The 17551-nt window shown below is 41.1% G+C and overlaps 1 protein-coding gene across 16 annotated transcripts in view; it reads left to right on the top strand.

Annotated features, from left to right (window-relative positions):
* The window catches only part of PTPRM (protein tyrosine phosphatase receptor type M), a 514813-nt gene that overhangs the window by 305512 nt on the left and 191750 nt on the right, over positions 1-17551 (top strand). For 9 of the 16 annotated variants that reach the window (XM_054164442.1, XM_009909925.2, XM_054164443.1 and 6 more), the window contains exon 14: positions 5326-5400. The exons of the other annotated variants lie outside the window; for them this stretch is intronic. In XM_054164442.1, the coding sequence (XP_054020417.1) occupies positions 5326-5400 (75 nt within the window). The remainder of the gene's footprint in view (positions 1-5325; positions 5401-17551) is intronic. 16 annotated transcript variants of the gene reach the window in all.

A 17551-nucleotide genomic window follows, 5' to 3' on the forward strand; every position in this document is an offset into this window, starting at 1 on the left:
CAGTACAGATCCTCTGTCTTTACAGGGCTGTCAGCACATGATGCTAACATTGGTGAGAGCAGGTTTGTATAATTGAAGCAGCGATAGCTACAGGTTTGAGCCCCAAACAGGGAAAGATAAGAATGCTGCTGATGTGTGTTGCTTTGGAGGCTAGGACCTGTCGTGGTTATCTTTGTATTCTCACCTTGTTAGTACCTCTGGCTGGTGGCAACTTCAATGCCTGGAAAAGAAGTGATGGGTTAGTATGATTATTTGGAGATAGACAAAGTACTGCTAGGAGTAGGAGCGGGTAGTAACACTGTGTAGTTTGGGCACCTGCTAAGAGTATTCCTTGCGGCATATCATAGAATCGTTAAGATCACTGAGCCCAACCATTACCTCACTCTACCAATGCTGGTGCTAAACCAAGACCCTCAGCATCACATCTCTGTCTGTATGTCTCATGGCAACTATCCCTAAGTTAACTGATCCCATTGTTTCCTTCATACATAGACTTCACAATTCACAGAATCACAGGACAAAGGGTGGAAGGGACCTCTGGAGATAATCTAGTCAAACACTCCTGCCAGAGCAGGTTCATCTAGAGCAGGTTGCACAGAACAGCATCCAAGAAGGTTTAGAATCTCTCCAAAGTCACCATCACCATCTCTAAATTTAAACAAGAGGAAGGAAAATCTCACTATTTAAAAGTAACAGAAATTCTAGCACATAGCTGCCTCTTTTGAAAGGCTGGATTCTCCCTAAAGTGACAAATACTTTTTTTTTTCCTTCTTTTTTATGATTTTTTGAACTTGTTTCTAGTTTGTCTTTTAAAGCAGATTTAATTGTAATTTATTAACTGTCTGCTCACTAAAGCATGGAAAATTTTAAAATCATAGAATCAAAGAGCATCTTGGACTGGGAGAGACCTTTAAAGGTCATCTAGTTCAGCTCCCCTATATTAACCAGGAACAACTAGATCAGCTTGCTCAGAACCCCATCCAACCTGACCTGGAGTTTTCCAAGGATGGAGCATCTACCGCCTCCCTAGGCATCCTAGGCAAGTGTCTCAGCACACACAAAAAAAAATGTCCAAATCTCCCCTTTTTTAGTTTAAAACCATCACCCCTTGTCCTATCACAACAGGCCCTGATAAAAAGGTTATCCGTATCTTTCTTTCAAGCCCCTTTAAGTACTGAAAGGCCATCATAAGGTCTCCGAATAACTAAAGCAAAATGCAAGATGAGAAATTAATTCCAGGTTCATCAGGAAACTAATGCTGTTGCTTTCCAAGTAGCTTCAGTGATACCAGGAGTGCACTATACTACCTCAGAAATCCGAACAGGTGATAATAGGAATGGATTTTAAATTATTTGAAGATCTGCATTCCTAATCACTAATGGATGTTCAACTATTTCAACTACTTGACAGACTGAAAAAATCTCAATGTCTCATTTGAGAAGTGAGAATACCTTTATGGATTGGAATGGCTCCCATAGCAACAGGCTACTTTGAGCTAACCCATTTGGCAATAGAGATGTGAGAAATTGAGCTTTTATTTTAAACACATCTCCACACATTTTTGGTTTGAAGGCATGTAGAAAAATTCTTTATAATACCTTTGTGAAGCCTACAGAATAAGGAGAGTTGCTGTTGGGAAGACTTGAAAACCAGAGGTGTCCCTGATGGCATTTGCAGTCCCTGGTGCAAAACTTTCTTGGAGGTCTTCTGCAGATCATTGATTTCCATCCTTATGGACTGACTGTCTGTATTATTGTTTTAAGTTCTGTTACTTTATAAAAATACAATGGAGACCATGACATATTGTAATAGCTCTAACTTGAGAGAATAACAGAATCATTTGGTTGGAAGAGACCTGTGAGATTGTCAGGATCAACAGTTATGCCCAGCACTGCCAGCACCATTAACCATGCCCTTCAGCACTACATCTATATGTATTTTAAATCCTTTCAGGGATGGTGACTTCACCTCTGCCTTGGGCAGTCTGTTCCAGGGCTTGACAACCGTTTTGAGGATGAAATTGTTCCAAAGTCCAACTTAAACCTCCCCTGGTGCATCTTAAGGCCATTTCCTCTTGTCCTAACTCTTGTTCCCTGGGAGAGGAGACCAACCCCCACCTTGCTCCAAGTTCCTTTCAGGTACCTGCAGAGATCAAGAAGGTCCTCCTCAGCCTCCTTAACTCCAGGCTAAACACTGTAGCTACTTCGTCCACTCCTCAGATCCACTCCTCAGAAGACTTGTGTTCTAGAAAAGCAGACTTCAGTGTCCTGTCACATATAGATGGAAACAGCATAGTGAAAACAGCAAAACCCTTATTGTCTGTGGGTCAGAAGATTTGTCTTCAGTATAAGCACAGGAAAATAAGCTGCTTAAGCTCCATCATGTGCTCATCGTGTCCATCTATTTATCACAATGCTTCTTACAAATAAGATTGCAAATGCTCTCCAGTAGAAATCCAGTTTTCAGTCACTAATAACATTTCTTAAATGTTTGTGTTTTGTGCTTCCCCTTATCTTCAAAAGTTCACATTTTGTGTTTTTTAAAGGTGAATTGATGTGCTTTAGGCCATTCATTTATAAAACTGCTGCCCAGAAATATTGTGGAGTGTACTTCTCTGCGGAGATTCAGAATTCTCCTGAGAATGATCCTGGGGAACCTCTTCTAGTTGAACCTACATTAGCAAGGGTTCGGACTAAGTGTTCTCCAGGAGCCCCTTCCAATCCCTACCATGCTGGGATGGAACTAGATCAGTGAATCACAGAATCACAGAATATTACAGGGTGAAAGGATCTTCTAGAGATCATCTAGTCCAAAACCCCTGCCAACCAAAGCATGATCACCTAGGGTAGGCTGCACAAGAATGCATCCAGATGGGTTTTGAGAGTCTCCAGAGAAGGAGACTCCACAGCCTCTCTGGGCAGCCTGTTCCAGGGCTCTGTCACCCTCACAGTAAAAAACTGTCACCTCGTGTTGAGGTGGAACTTCCTGTGTTCTAGATTGTACCCATTGCTCCTTGTCCTGTCATTGGGCACCACTAAAAAGAGACCATCACCTTAATCCTGACACCCATCCCTCAGATATTTATAGACATTGATAAGAGCCCCTCTCAGCCTTCTCTTCTCCAGACTGAACAGCCCCAGGTCTCAGTTTTTCTTCACAGGAGAGACGTTCAAGCCTCACAATCATCCTCATAACTATCAATTTGACTCTCTTCAGCATATCCCCATCTCTCTTGAGCTGATCTTTGAGATATCTTTGATGATCTTGTGATGATCATCTCTTGAGATGATCTTTGAAGTTCCTTCCAATTCAAACCCTTCTATGATTCTATGATAATGCAGGTGCTTGCTGTCCAGCATGTGCTCAACCGGTACATGCAAAACTGTGTTGCTGGATCAGAGACAGGTGCAACAGATATTTTCTCATTCCATCAAGTATATTTTCAACAAGCTCAGTTTGTAACATTGTTTCAAATGGTCTTAGATTATGACCATTACCTTTTCACAGATGAGACCTTTGTTAAATGTAGTCTTCTAGAGATCATATAAAAATCCTGACTGCAATGATTTCAAGTGTAATTTAGTATCAGAATACTGGACTTTGTAGAACTGAAAGTTCCCTTCCTGCTTCTGCTGAAGTCTTTGCTACTGTCTTTGCTAGAAGAATCAGGCAACATGTTCTTGTAATTCAGTCTTCTCATCTTAGTTTTCCCTAGAGAAAGGCTTCTAGGACCTCAGTGACTATTTGGTGTCTATACAAATGTGGAGACCTCAGGGCTTCCTCTCCCATTATTTTTTACAAGATAATTAAACAAACAAACAAACAAAAGTCATGAAGAGGTTTTTGTACCAGCGGTAATGAAGGTTGTCGTATTTTGCTTGAAATATGGTTTTCATATACCTACTCATTCTGCAACCTAAATGACTCTAAAATCTCAGCAGACGAAGCTGAAAACCTTCCAAAACTCCTCCAAGTTTATTGCTATCAGCTTTGTGGTGATTGGTGATTTATATTAAGACTCTGTTTCCTGCTTCTACTTACAGCACTGTCTGGATAGAAACATCTTGGTTATCTCCTAGGAACTCGGTTCTCAAGGGGGAGACATCATTGTTCTAATTTTGCAATATTGGAAGGCTTTCATTAATTATGAGAGAGAAAGGGATATTATAATATTTTAAATCGAATAGCAACAGCGCTCTAGCAGCTACTATCAACACTGAATTTCAGTGTTGCAGAGGGATCTTTCCAAATATTATGCAGCAGCAGTTTTGAGTTTAATTGTCTGCAGATGGTAGATGATCTATTTTCCTCACTCGTTGCCACACTCCTAATCGCACCCAGGCTGTTCTATGTAAATGAGCGATCGTTCATATAATTTTGTCCTTAATTTTCCAATATTTTTTCCTTTGCATCATTCTCCAGCTGCATCATGTTGGATCTGACCTTTTAATTTTTTAGATTTTTTTTTTTTAATATCCCTTAATATGTATGTATCATGCTGTGCTTAACCGTTTAGAGGCAATATAGAACTGCTGGCAAACAAAGAAATATTAATTTTTATTAATGTGAGATGAGTTAAGAGTTGTCTATACCAGTCAGTGATTGTCACGTTTCAGATAGAAAAGCCTTAATACTTCAGGCACACAAACACACACACACAAAATCAGTTTCTGTATCTTTTTCTTGTCTTAGTGGCAAAATGTGGACTTGAAAGTCAGGCTTCATAACTTATGTAGATAGCTAACTAAAAGCATGCCGACTTGCAGTGGTCATTCCCTATGTGCTGGAAGTTAAGTGTATGTGTAGTGTATGTGTTTTAAGAACAAAGAGACAAGTAGGTACAAGAAAAATTCATCTTAACTAGATCAAAAATAGCTCGCATGAAAATCATCTTTCAGAAGGAAAAATGTGCTATTATGAAACAGGAAAACAAATTGTGATACTAGCTCAAATTACCTGGAGGAGTTAACACTAGAGTATGGATGACAATTAATTTTGACTTAGAAAGCTCAGTGCTGTGACTTGCATAGGCAAAGAGTATCCACTATTACATTATATGTAAATAATGTGCTTTGAGTCCTCTTCCTGAATGAAAGTCACATACAAAAGCTTATTAATTTGCAGAATAACCAAACTAACAACTCAAGATGAAAAGCAAAGTTGTGAGAGGTTTTTTGGGTTTGGTTTTTTGTTTGGTTTTGTGGTTTTTTTTAATGACAAGTGCAGACAATAAACAATTGATCAAGATTCTTCTTGCTGGCCTAGCTTCAGTCTGGCTTTTTTTTCCCTCATGCATGCTGACCTGGAAATCTTCCTTTGCCTTAGCTGCGATAATCGTGACTCAGCTTACAACACCATACATTCGCATCGCCCCTGCTGCAGGCGACGACCAACTAACAGGTCAGATGTTCAAGTACAGACAACTCATCATGCCCATTCTCTCTCATTTCCTTTGGCTCCTTTTCCTTGATGGTTTCTCCATTCTCTGCTCATAAATAGTGTTCTATGTTGAAAGTTTCTGTTCTGTTTCTAGATTTTTCTGCTGCCCCATTCAGTTAAAATCGTGTGCTTGGCACCAAAATGTAGACACACATCTGTATGTCCAACTCCGCTGCATGTGCCCATTGTGTGTGTGATCTGTGAAACGTTCCTTCAAGCTCAATGTTTTGATGAGATCTAGTCTTGCTCTATCCATAAATTGAATGTTAGTTTGAATATAGATAAATATTTGTGTACTTGTTTATTATTTTTCTGTGCTGTTAGGTTTAGACACTTGAATTTCAAGACAATTTAAGTTCATGAGCTGCATGTCTAAGTTAGGACAAAGGTCTTGGATTAATGGATTTCATTTTCATGCAGAATGTTGGGAGGATCATATTTTCTGGCAACATTTCAGTACACAAAAAAATTAAAGAAATACAATTGATTTCTTTCAAATGTCATAGTTGAGTTCTAGGATTAAAACATAGCAATGTAGTATGTGGTATATGAAGAGAAACAAGACTGTAAGGTTTTTAAGTTGAATTGGCAAAGTAAACTCAGCACTTGAGCCCGTTGTTAGGCTGTATGTGTCCTGAAGGCCAGACAATCTTCATGATCTTGGGGAAAAGACTCATTTTGTCAGAAGACAAACACATGCATAAAGCCTTTTAAGGGATTTGGAAATCTCATTATTTTCAAACAGAAGCAAAAGCATTAAAAACAGTAGAATCTAAAGTGAGTTTTGTGGGATACATAACACAGGAAGTTAGGCCTAGTCCATCACCATTTAGTATGTGATAAAATCTTTGCCTTTTTCAGGAATACTGGCAGAGTTCCTCAGGAAGCATGGAAATGTTGCTGCCAGGGTGTCTAAGGAGGAGAACTTCAGATCTGGATACCACTATAGTCAATAAGAGACAGTTAAATTCTTCAGCTTAAGATAAGAGGATCAGTGACACATCTACTATAGCATTCTAGTCACAAAGAAGAGTGGTCCACAATGCCAAATTTCCCATGTCAATCAAGACAAAATTGTTGCTTGTATATTTGTGTTATATACTAACATAGGAACTAACCAGAATAACATGTTTAGATGGTACCAGGATGGACTAGCTCATTGTTAGTGCTGCTTCTCAGAAGCTCTGTCTACAAAGAGTTTTATAGCCCAACTATTTTTTTTAAATTGAGAATACAAATGCACCTTTGAAGAGACAAAGAATATCTGTTTCATATCCTTCAACTTCAACTAGTTTTGATTTCCTTATCACAAGGTTTGGTTGGACTTGATGAGCTTAAAAACTCTGTTCAAAGGAATTCTATGCTTCTATAACTAAGATTTCCCATATGGAGAATTAGATGTATTTCTGCTCTTCATTTTATAATGCAAATCTGGATGACTATAGGAACCACTGGAGATATAGGTAGTGTAGGACTGGAGCCCCTATTACAAGAAGGATATGGATGTGCTGGAACATGTCCAGAGAAGGCTCATGACTATGATCAGAGGACTGGAGCTCCTCTCCTGTAAAGACAGATTGAGAGAGTTGGGGCTATTCAGTCTGGAGAAGAGAAGGCTCCAAGGAGACCTTATTATGGCCTTCCAGTATCTGAAGGGGGCCTACAAGAAAGATGGGGAGGGACTTTTTGTGGTGTCAGGTAGTGAACAAAACTAGAAATGGGTAGATTCAGATTGGATGTTAGGAAGAAGTTCTTCCCCATGAGGGTGGTGAGATGCTGGAACAGGTTGCCCAGGGAGGTGGCAGAAGCCCCACTGCTGGAGGTTTTTAAGGCCAGGGTGGATGTGGCTCTGAGCAACCTGATCTAGCGTGAAGTGTCCCTGCCCTTGGCAAGGAGGTTGGAGCTAGGTGATCCTTGAGGTCCCTTCCAAGCCTGACAGTTCTATGATTCTAGGACAGCCAGTGAAGTACTTGTTGCTTTGTCACTGGTGGTTCATAGAATTGGTACTCTGTGTTTTTTTGTCAGGTCTATAACTTCAATTTCTGTTCTGCCAGAACAGAAAAATCTGTTCTACCAGAAACTAATTTTTATAGGGGAAAAGACTCAAGTTAGACCTCAAACAGCATCTATGGCTATTCATGAAAGGTACCAAAAAGCCTCTGCAACTCTCATTACTCTTGCAAACCTATCTCACAGTTTGAAAGACTGTGTGATCTAAAGGAAAGAAGCATCTTCCTCCTCCTCAGCTGTCACAGCTGCATTATGGAGTGAAAAACTTCACCCACCCCATGACTGGTCTCATGGTAGCAAAAGGAATATTTCTGCAGAGACATACTGTGTAGGGATCCCTTAGGTAGACTTCTGGACTTCAGGTCAGTACAGCAGAAATGGTATCTGCAGTATCCATGAGAAATCCAAACATCTTCTAGGAGGTTTATATGAGCTGAAGTGGACATAAGGAACAAAATGATGCACATTCTAACCACCCTTTTCTCATTCTAAAGAGTGGGGACTGGGCCAGCTCACCAGACAAGCGCCAGAGGCTCTTTATGAACCACTCTCCCTTCCCAAAGGGAAGGAAAAGGGAATAAGGAAGAGAAACTGTTGGGTTTGGAAATGAACTAAATCAGTTGTGGTGGAAAGAAGAACAATCCAATGAAATAGAGACAGATACAAACCAATATGTGAAACCAGTATGTCACCACTGATGCTAAGGTCAGGGAGTGGAAAAGTCCTACATTGGATTCAGTGTCAGACAGGAACCTGATTCAGGTGATGGATTCTGAAACTGGATTCAGGAACACATAGATTGGGATAGAAGGCAGAATTGACAGTGTTCACTATGAGCACAGATCATGTTCCTGTAGACAAGAAGGTCAATGGTGTCCTGGGATGCATGAAAAAAAGTGTGACCAGCAGGTAAAGAGGGATTCCTCTCCCTCTCCATGCTATCCTAGTCAGACCACATCTGGAGTACTGGGTCCAATTCTGGGCTTCCCAGTACAAGAGGGACAAGGAACTACTGGAAAGCATCTAACAGGGGCTACACAGATGCTGAGGGGACTGTAGCATCTCTGTGAGGAGGAAAGGCTGTGAGACCTGGGGCTGTTAAGCCTGGAGAGGAGCAGAGTGAGAAGGAATCTCATCAATGCTCATCAGTAGTTAAAGGGTAGGGGGCAAGCAGACGAGTCCAAACTCTTTCCAGTGGTGCCCAGTCACAGAACAAGAGACAAGGCACACAATCTGCAATCCAGGAACATGAGGAGAAGCATCTTTGCTGTGAGGATGCCCAAGCCCTGGAGCAAGCTGCCCAGAGAGGTTGTGGAGTCTCTGTCTCTGAAGAGAGTCAAAACCCACCTAGACATTTTGATCTTGGGCAGTCTGCTGTGGGTGATGCGTGGGGAGCTGGCCTAGATGATCTTGAGAGGCCCCTTTCAACATCCACCATGATGTGATTCTGTGATGATAGTCCTCATGATAGCATCTTCATACTTTCACAAACAGTAGAATTGAAAGCATGTCAAAGGTTAACAAAAAAGCTATCCCATACACAAATGGCTGTATATTCTTAACTTGAAAGTTACAATCCATGCTTTTAAGAAAGCCTGAAATCACTTGCAATGTGCTTCAGTGTTTGTCAGAGATAGTCCACGTAATAGGTTTAAATTGGCCACATTTGGTATTCACTTGGCCCTCATCTATTTTGTTCTGTCTGCATTCTGATAAAACATCATGCTTGGAATTATGATTAGGGTGTTCATTCTTTCAGGCATTTTCTTAATTGTTGAAATATGTCTGAGCTACTTATATTTAAATTAAAGTATTTCCATTTGTGATGTAGTGGAGCAGCCACTACTTCACTGGATATTATTAAGACTGATTTCCATAGAACACCCTTTTTACTACCCACTGTTAATTACCCGTGCAGCTGGAAGGAAGAGTTCTGTGTTGTACACTCTTCAGAGATTAAATTCGCCGTACAAATCAGATACAACAGGAAATGTTGGAAATTTTGTACAGTAACTGATATTTAAGAACTGGGAAGAAGTGGCAATGTTAAAGCTTAAAAGATTTTGACTCTGCATACCTTAAGGTCTGCTTGAGCAGCATATTTTACAACCAAGCTAAAAGCAGTCATAAAATAACCCCAATTGGTTTCTTCTCCCCTGATTAAGTTAGAAGCATAATAAAAAGCACAGATTTATTCAGGTGTGTATTCAGTGCCTTGCAAGATTTATTGCTGGAGTCTGGGTCAGATTCTGCTCTCAGTCATTCCAGTGCAGAAGTGAAAAAAGCCAGCTGAAATTATTGATTAAATCACAAACTCATTGAAATTTTTAATTTTTTATTTATTTTTTTTTAATGACAAGGGAACTACTCCAGACTTATGCTGGATCCAGTTTCTTTATTAACACAAAAACCAAGAGCATGAATTTGAGAAGGAATATTTTCCTACTTATCGAGTTTCTTGTCTTTTCCAATGCATTTCAGGTATAGAAACACAGACTGGACAGACGTTCCCATTCATTTTTCTTCATCCTTGAACCACATCATGTTGATTTAGATGTATTTTGACATGCTGAAACTTGAAGTGTCATTTTGGGGAATGGACAACCCACAATTTCAAAGAATCATAGAATACACTGGCTTGGAAGGGACCTCTAAAGCTCATCTAGACCGAATCCTTTGCAGTAATCAGGGACATCCCCAGCTAAGTCAGGCTGCCCCATTAAGTCTGAAGAGCCCCATCAAGCATGAGAGCCCCATCAATCATGAGAGCCCCATCAAGCATGAATTGCATCATTTCCTAGTTGAGACAAGAGTGCTGCCTGTAATAACAAAGCTATGTGCAGATACATCTATCTGCAGGTTGAATCCACCATTTTAGAGTTTTATTCTTCTCTTGCTATGTCTAAGCAGTGGGAGCTGTGGGTAGTTATCCATGGTGTAATGTCAAAGCCATACTACGATGAGGTTTCAAGGCCAAGTGACAAGGAGAGAGGACTGAGAATGGATCTGATGCTGCAGAAGTTAAATTCTAAGCATGCTTTACATGATGGCCCTAGTGATTGCTGCACTGACGGTTCAAGGATTCTGGGTCTCTTGCTCAGTTGGGCAGAATACAAAGCAAGAGGAAATCTTCCTCCTTTCTGCTGCACCGAGTGAATGCATTTCAATGGGCTGGAGTGTCACTTATGATTTATTGCCCATTTTTGTTCTTTTATGTGTTAGATTTGTCATTTTTGCAGTGACAGTTTCATCTATAAAACAGTATAGTTACAAGAAAATGTTAAGAGGATACAGGAGTGCCATGGGAGCTCCTGTTTCCTTTTCCTCCTTCTATTTTTTTCCTTGCACAAATGTCAGGTTTTCTGTTTTTAAGACAATGCAGCCAAAGCATCCAGGATTTTAAACATGAGTACATTTTCCACAGAGCACCTGAAGAAGAGAAGAAGTTAAACAATTAGACAAAGACAGCCTTAAAGTAAGGCTGATATCAATTCACACATGATGAAATAACCCACAATATAAATACAAGCCCTTTCCAGATGTATACAATGGAGAAGCTGAGCTTCTGAGAAGTCAGTTACCAATGTGATTCTCTTAGTCACATTAAGTACTCCATGTTTTACAGTAATGGGAATTCCTACAAGATTTTCTGCAGCTGAATTATCAGTTTAAATTCTGAAAGTATTCAAGAACAGAGAGGATAAACTGCAGGAAAATCATATCAGCAGTTCTGCTCTGAGCCTTGATATTGGTCAAGTTATGGCTTCAACATGGGTATCACCAGAGCCAGTGATGTTACAGACTTGGGACAGGAACAACTGGAGAAGATCCCACGATCTAGAAGATCAGTTTTCCCCTACTCTTTATGAAAGACAAATAGCCTGCTTAGGTGTGTTATGCACTGTAGAAGCTATTTATCTTCTATTCAAAGGAGTTTAAAAACTGGTTGCCACAGATAAAACACTCAGACATTGAAGGAGCTGTGCTACAGCCCTCAAGTACACAACTGATTGGGAAATGTGAATGTTCCAACCTGTAGCTGAAGGAAGGATAGGATTCAAAGAGTCAGTATCCAATATCTTTTTTGAACAGACAGAAACAAAATTCAACTTAAGCCACTAAAGAGGAGTCTGTTGAGTTTACTCTAGCTTAAAAAAATCATCTATTTGCTCAGTAATGTGTGATCTTAACACAGGGATATCTGTGAAGCTCTTCGAGGTTGAATTGGAGGGGAAGACACTTTCCTTTAATCTCATTCCAGAGAATGGAAAGATGAAACCCAGTTATGAAAATAATATGAATGAACCCACCAGGATGACCTCTTAAACTGAATTCTTCACTGCCATCTGGATAATAGTGGTCAATGTCACATCTAATCCAAATTTTTTCAACAGCAGCAATCTACAGAGAAGCAGAGAGTATAAAACAAGGCAGTAGATTTTTGGGTTTGTTGTTTGGTTTGGGTTTTTTTTAGAGCATAGTCGTGTGTCAGGGAGTGTGTCATTTCATTTCTGCATAAAAAAGATATGTACCTCTGATTTTTGCTTTCAAAGCAGAATATGTTTTGCATGTACCACAATGAAAAATTAAGGAGAGACAAGGGAAGTGAGAGAAACTCAGAGATATAATTAGTATCCAAAAAAACCTGCAAATTTCCATGTTTCCCATCTGTAGTTATTGACTGTATTCAGAAAATGCTAAGCAATTAGAATTTTAATTTGCAAGAAAATGTGGGACCAGTTGTGGGGAAAATAACCTACAGTTCTTAGGAAATGCAAATCTGGTGTTTGCATCACTGGGGAGTTAACAGCTTCATTACTGACCTGCAGGAAAGGATGGAGTAGTTCCCTCAGCAAGTGGGTTGATGATACTAAACTGGGAGGAGTGGTTGACACTGTTAGGCTCTGCTGCCACTCAGCAAGACCTGGACAAGCTGGAGAGTTGAGTGGGGAGGAGCCTAATGAAGTTCAACAAGGGCAAGTGTAGGGTCCTGCCCAGGAAAGGAATAACTCCCTGCACCAGTACAGGTGAGGGGTTGACCATCTGGAAAGCAGCTCCAAGGAGAATGCCTCAGAGTGCTGATGGACAACAAGCTCACCAGGAGCCATCAAGGTGCCCTCATGCCAAGAAGGCAAACAAAGTCCTGAGATGCGTGAAGATGAACATGGCCAGCAGGTCGAAGGAAGGTCTCCTCCGAGTCTACTCTGTCCTAGTGAGGCCACATCTGGAGTACTGGGTCCAGTTCTGGGCTCCCCAGTTCAAGAGACACAAGGAACTACTGAAGTCCAGCAGAGGGCTACAAAGATGCTGAGGCAACTGGAGCATCTTTGTGAGGAAGAAAGGCTGAGTAATGTGGGGCAGTTTAGACTGGAAAAGAGCAGACTGAGGGAGAAATCTTCTCATCTAACGCATAGGGGGCAAGAGGTTGGGGCCAGAATCTTTCAGTGGTGCCCAGTGACAGGACAAAGGGCAACAGGCACAAAGTGGAACCCAGGAGGTTCTAGCTAAACATGAGGAAAAAATTCTTTGCTGTGAGGTTGCCAGAGCCCTGGAGTAAGCTGCCTGGAGAGATTGTCAAGTAATCTTCTCTGGAAAGACTCCAAAACTACCTGGACATTGTGGTCCTGGGCAACCTGCTGTGGGTTGGACTAGATGATTGCCAGAGGTCCCTTCCAAGCCCTACCATGCTGTGATTGTGTGATTTTGTGTAAGCTTTTTGAGGGTTATATTTAGCACTTTTCAGTTTGCTGTCATTGAATCAGCTTCCAGTTGTGAGTAAATGTGTTGATAATTAAAAGTGATATGAAAAGAACTGACTAGAAAAATGCCTGTTTAAGGCGTTCTTAATCATATAGGACAGATGGACAGTTTTCTGTAACCCCTTAAAACATACAGGAAATATACCAAAAAACACCCCTGAAATCAGTGATAACCGTTCAGGGGTGGACTTTATTCTGGTCCCAGTAGTAGAATCTTGGTTCATCCAACATTGCTTCAGTTTGGACAGATATTTTTTTTATTGGCAACACTGTAAACATTGATGAAATGTGAACAAAAGAATTGCTGCGCTGTATTGGCACAGAGTTAGAATGCTGTGGATTTATTTTTCCTTTCTTGTGCTTTCTCTTTTCCAGTTCCTCTAGCCAGCCTTCCTGCTCTAATACAGTGTTAACTCTGGAAATGTTTTACAAAAGAAGGGAGGTTGTCTTTTATTCTGCTTTTCATACCTTTATCACAAACGCATTTTGACCTTTTCATCTATCTTCAAATTACTCAGGTGGTACATTCCTCATCCCTGAACTCATTCCAGGGTGATGTTGGATGGGGCTCTGAGCAGATGGGGCTACTGATCCAGTTGAAGATCATAGAATCATAGAATCAATAAGGTTGGAAGAGACCTCAAAGATCAAGTCCAACCTGTCACCACAGACCTCATGACAACTAAACCATGGCACCAAGTGCCACATCCAGTCCCCTCTTGAACACCTCCAGGAACGGTGACTCTACCACCTCCCTGGGCAGCCCATTCCAATAGCTAAAAACTCTCTCGGTGAAGAACTTTCTCCTCACCTCCAGCCTAAACTTCCCCTGGAACAGCCTGAGACTGTGTCCTCTTGTTCTGGTGCTGGTTGCCTGGGAGAAGTGACCAACCCCCTCCTGGCTACAACCACCCTTCAGGTAGTTGTAGACAGCAACAAGGTCTCCCCTGATCCTCCTCTTCTCCAGGCTAAACAACCCCAGCTCCCTCAACCTCTCCTCGTAGGGCTTGTGCTCGAGGCCTCTCACCAGCCTTGTTGTCCTTCTCTGGACATGTTCAAGATGTCCCTGCTCCCTGGACTAGATCACCTTTGAAGGTCCCTTCCAACCCAAATCAGTGTATGATTTTATAATAGGTAGGTAATGAGTAATGACAAGTAAATTCTGAGAGTGTGATTGATTTTGAAGGATTTTTGAATAACCCCTCATAAGAGTTACAAAGTGGAAGGGGGCTGATAGTGGAAATCACCAGGAATGTCAGCCTCCTCTATGAGCCAGTGGCAGCATAGGCCAGCCATGGATCTACCACTGGGATTCCTGTACTACATTATCTTTCTGCCCTGTTTCATTCTTCCTGGTCCTCACTGACTTTCCATTTGGAACTGCTCATTAATGTTCTTGTAGTTAAGTCAGGAAGATCAGAATACAGTACTTCACTCCACTGCTTCTTCCCCATAGCTTTAGCTTACTCAGTTCCCATGCTGGATATGATCCCTTGCATTCATAGATGGAAAACAAAACAGTTGTACTTGTCTATGCCAAGAACATTGAGTTCTGTAGCTGAGTTTCACTCTGAGTCGGTCAGCTACAGAAACATTTCTCTGATCTGACTTCACATCTCCTCTGCCTAGTAGAGGCCAACTGAGACTACTAAAGCCACATTTTACCTCCCCTAAAGAAGGCAGAGTCCTTTTCAGGCTTCAGATCCACACCTTTCCTGTTGGCACACAATACTTGAAATAAACTTTCAGGGATTTGTGGTATTGCTTGATGCTTTTCAGCACAGGTTCAGTAGTAAACTTGGAAAAGTCAACCAGAGGTCTCCTCAGTGACAGACTAAGTTTAAATGTCCTTGGTGAGGGTGATGATAAGCTATCTGCTGTTTCTGTAGGAGTGGCTAGAAATTGGTGCTGACTTGCTTAGAAGAGGTTTTCTGTCTGAGCATGATCATTCTGGACTGATTGCTTTCAGTTCCTTAGATCTAATTTGTGAGAGTCACTCTTCTGCTGTGAGTACTGTTGGCTTGAAGTTATGTAGAGAAACATAAAATCAAATGGTTTAGGGATAAAGGTTTCTGCTTTCATGCATTTTACATATAGGGCTGCTGCTTCACAGAAATCAGATTTATAAAGTGCTGTTGCACTTTCAGCGGCTCCAAGTGGGACCTTTTTGACATAGCATCAGCTGATACCTAACCCAGCCTTTCAAGGTGCTGAGACAGCTGCAGTTCCAGCAGCTGGGGCCTCTTTTTCAAACCTCCTTATCCTTATACAGTAGGAGACCTACATGTATGCAGAAAATGTAAGGCAAGTATGTTCTCATTGTGCCCCAGCCAACTTTCTTGATCAGAAATGTGTATCTCATTAAGTTGTATGATCTTTGATGTGTCAAGTTGGGTAAAGAAGCCCAGTTTCTTCTATTCCTAGCCCAGTTTCTTCTTTTCCTTCTATTTCAGGAGGATTCTGCCTTTTATTTCAGTATTGAGTCTGTCATTCAGATACAGCACCATGACCTTTTTCTGTGTTGACATAGAGTTCTGTGATGTGCACCATTGTGTCAGCTTCTTTGGTGATGCAGTAGCCAGGCTTTTTTTTCTCCATAAAATAGACTAAAGTGTGTGTGGGCATCATTTAGGTTCATTTTAAAGCTTAAAGTTCCAAAGAATAGATTATTTTTTTTTCCTTGGGAAATTGTTTATTTGCAAGAGGGAAATACACCATGTTGGTATGCTCTGTAATTTATGGCTGTGGTGTAGCTTTTGAGCATGCTTTAAACATCCCTTCATGATCTCAAAGATATCAAAGAGTGAGGAGTTACACTTTCTTTTCTCCAGTAAGAATCTCATTTTATGATTTTTAGTTATTTAAATTTCCTTGATTAAGAGAAAAGGGGAAAAGAAGAACTATAAGAAAAATTGCCAAGAGCAAGGTCTGGCCTGGCCATCAGAGGAGTGACAGAGGATCTCGATTAAGCCCTCTGCATTTCCAAATGGAAGAGAAAGGAAAGAAGGGAGAGAGACTGATGGTTTGGGAAAGAAACTATTTATCTGGGTTGGAAAGAAGAACAATCCAATGAAATAAAGACAAGAAGATGCAAACCAATATCCAACCCAAACCACTATGGCAATGATGTCACCATTGTCACCACTGATTCCAAGGGCAGGCACTGGAGAAGGCAGAGGCTGGTTTCAGCAGCAGGAACCAGATTCATGAGCTGGATTCTGGAACTGGATTCAGGAGCACAAGGATCAGGCTCGAAGGCAGAAGGGACAAAGTGCCCCTGGGACACCAGCCATTGAAGAAGAGACTTGACCCTGGTGATCCCTCAGCTTGATCCTGAAGATGCTCTCCAAGGAATGGAATCCCTTGTTGGTCAGTTGAGGGTCCTGTCCACTCCACCCCACAGGTGCCACCTCTGACTTCCTGCAGCCCAAGGAGGGCAGTGGCCCTGGTGTGCACAGGAGCACCTCTAAGCCAGAGCCTTTCTGCAGCCCAGTCCTTGGCAGTAATTCTCCCCATCAGCATTCTCAGTGCTTGAAGCAGCCATTTGCTGTGCAAACCTGTCCTGAATTTGAGAAAATGCCCTCACTGAGCAGAGACTGGGGAGAGAGGTCAAATCCCTGACCAGAATTGGTTCTGATCTAGCTCAAACCAGGACAGAGGATGATGGTTTCATTGCAAAGGAACAAATGACTCGTTTCTCAGGGCTTGCAGCATGTTTTCCTGTAAGTCCTTATTTTAAATAGCGCAATCTCCAGAAAAATCCTGTCTGAGGAGCCTGGATTAAATTCCTGTGAAGAAATAGATTGTGGTGAGACCAAAAGATGTGTGTCAAACTGGGAACTTTATTTGGTTTAGGCATGAATGTTATTATTCCTGACAACCCAAAACACAGATGTTTAACAGGAAAAATCTTTTTGCTCACATGCACCAACATGAATCATCCACCAGTGAGAGATACAGTTGGTTTGGTAGGCAGTTAAATGAGTCATATTCATCAGTGAAGGAGTTCTTTGCATTTCTTTTCATGCAGTTGTTTGTTGCCTATATTTACATTTTCATAAAGAATATCACAAACAAAATTAATAATTCATAATTATTGTTGCACAGCAGAGCCTTATTTTGATGGTCTCTTCTTCTTCACAATGATTTCTTCACAAGGCTGTTTTTTTGCTGGGTTTTTTTCCCCTCCTTTTCAAGAACACCAAAGAAACAATGTACCAAATCAGCATGGCTGTGTTATGAGAAGTACAGCAGGCATTTTTTAGGCCAGGAAGATCTGTACACAGCAATATATATTGCACCAATGAGCATAAATTACAGGGAAGACACTCTCCTGCTGAAAT

Source organism: Dryobates pubescens, chromosome 9, assembly GCF_014839835.1.
Source record: "Dryobates pubescens isolate bDryPub1 chromosome 9, bDryPub1.pri, whole genome shotgun sequence".
Taxonomy (NCBI): domain Eukaryota; kingdom Metazoa; phylum Chordata; class Aves; order Piciformes; family Picidae; genus Dryobates; species Dryobates pubescens.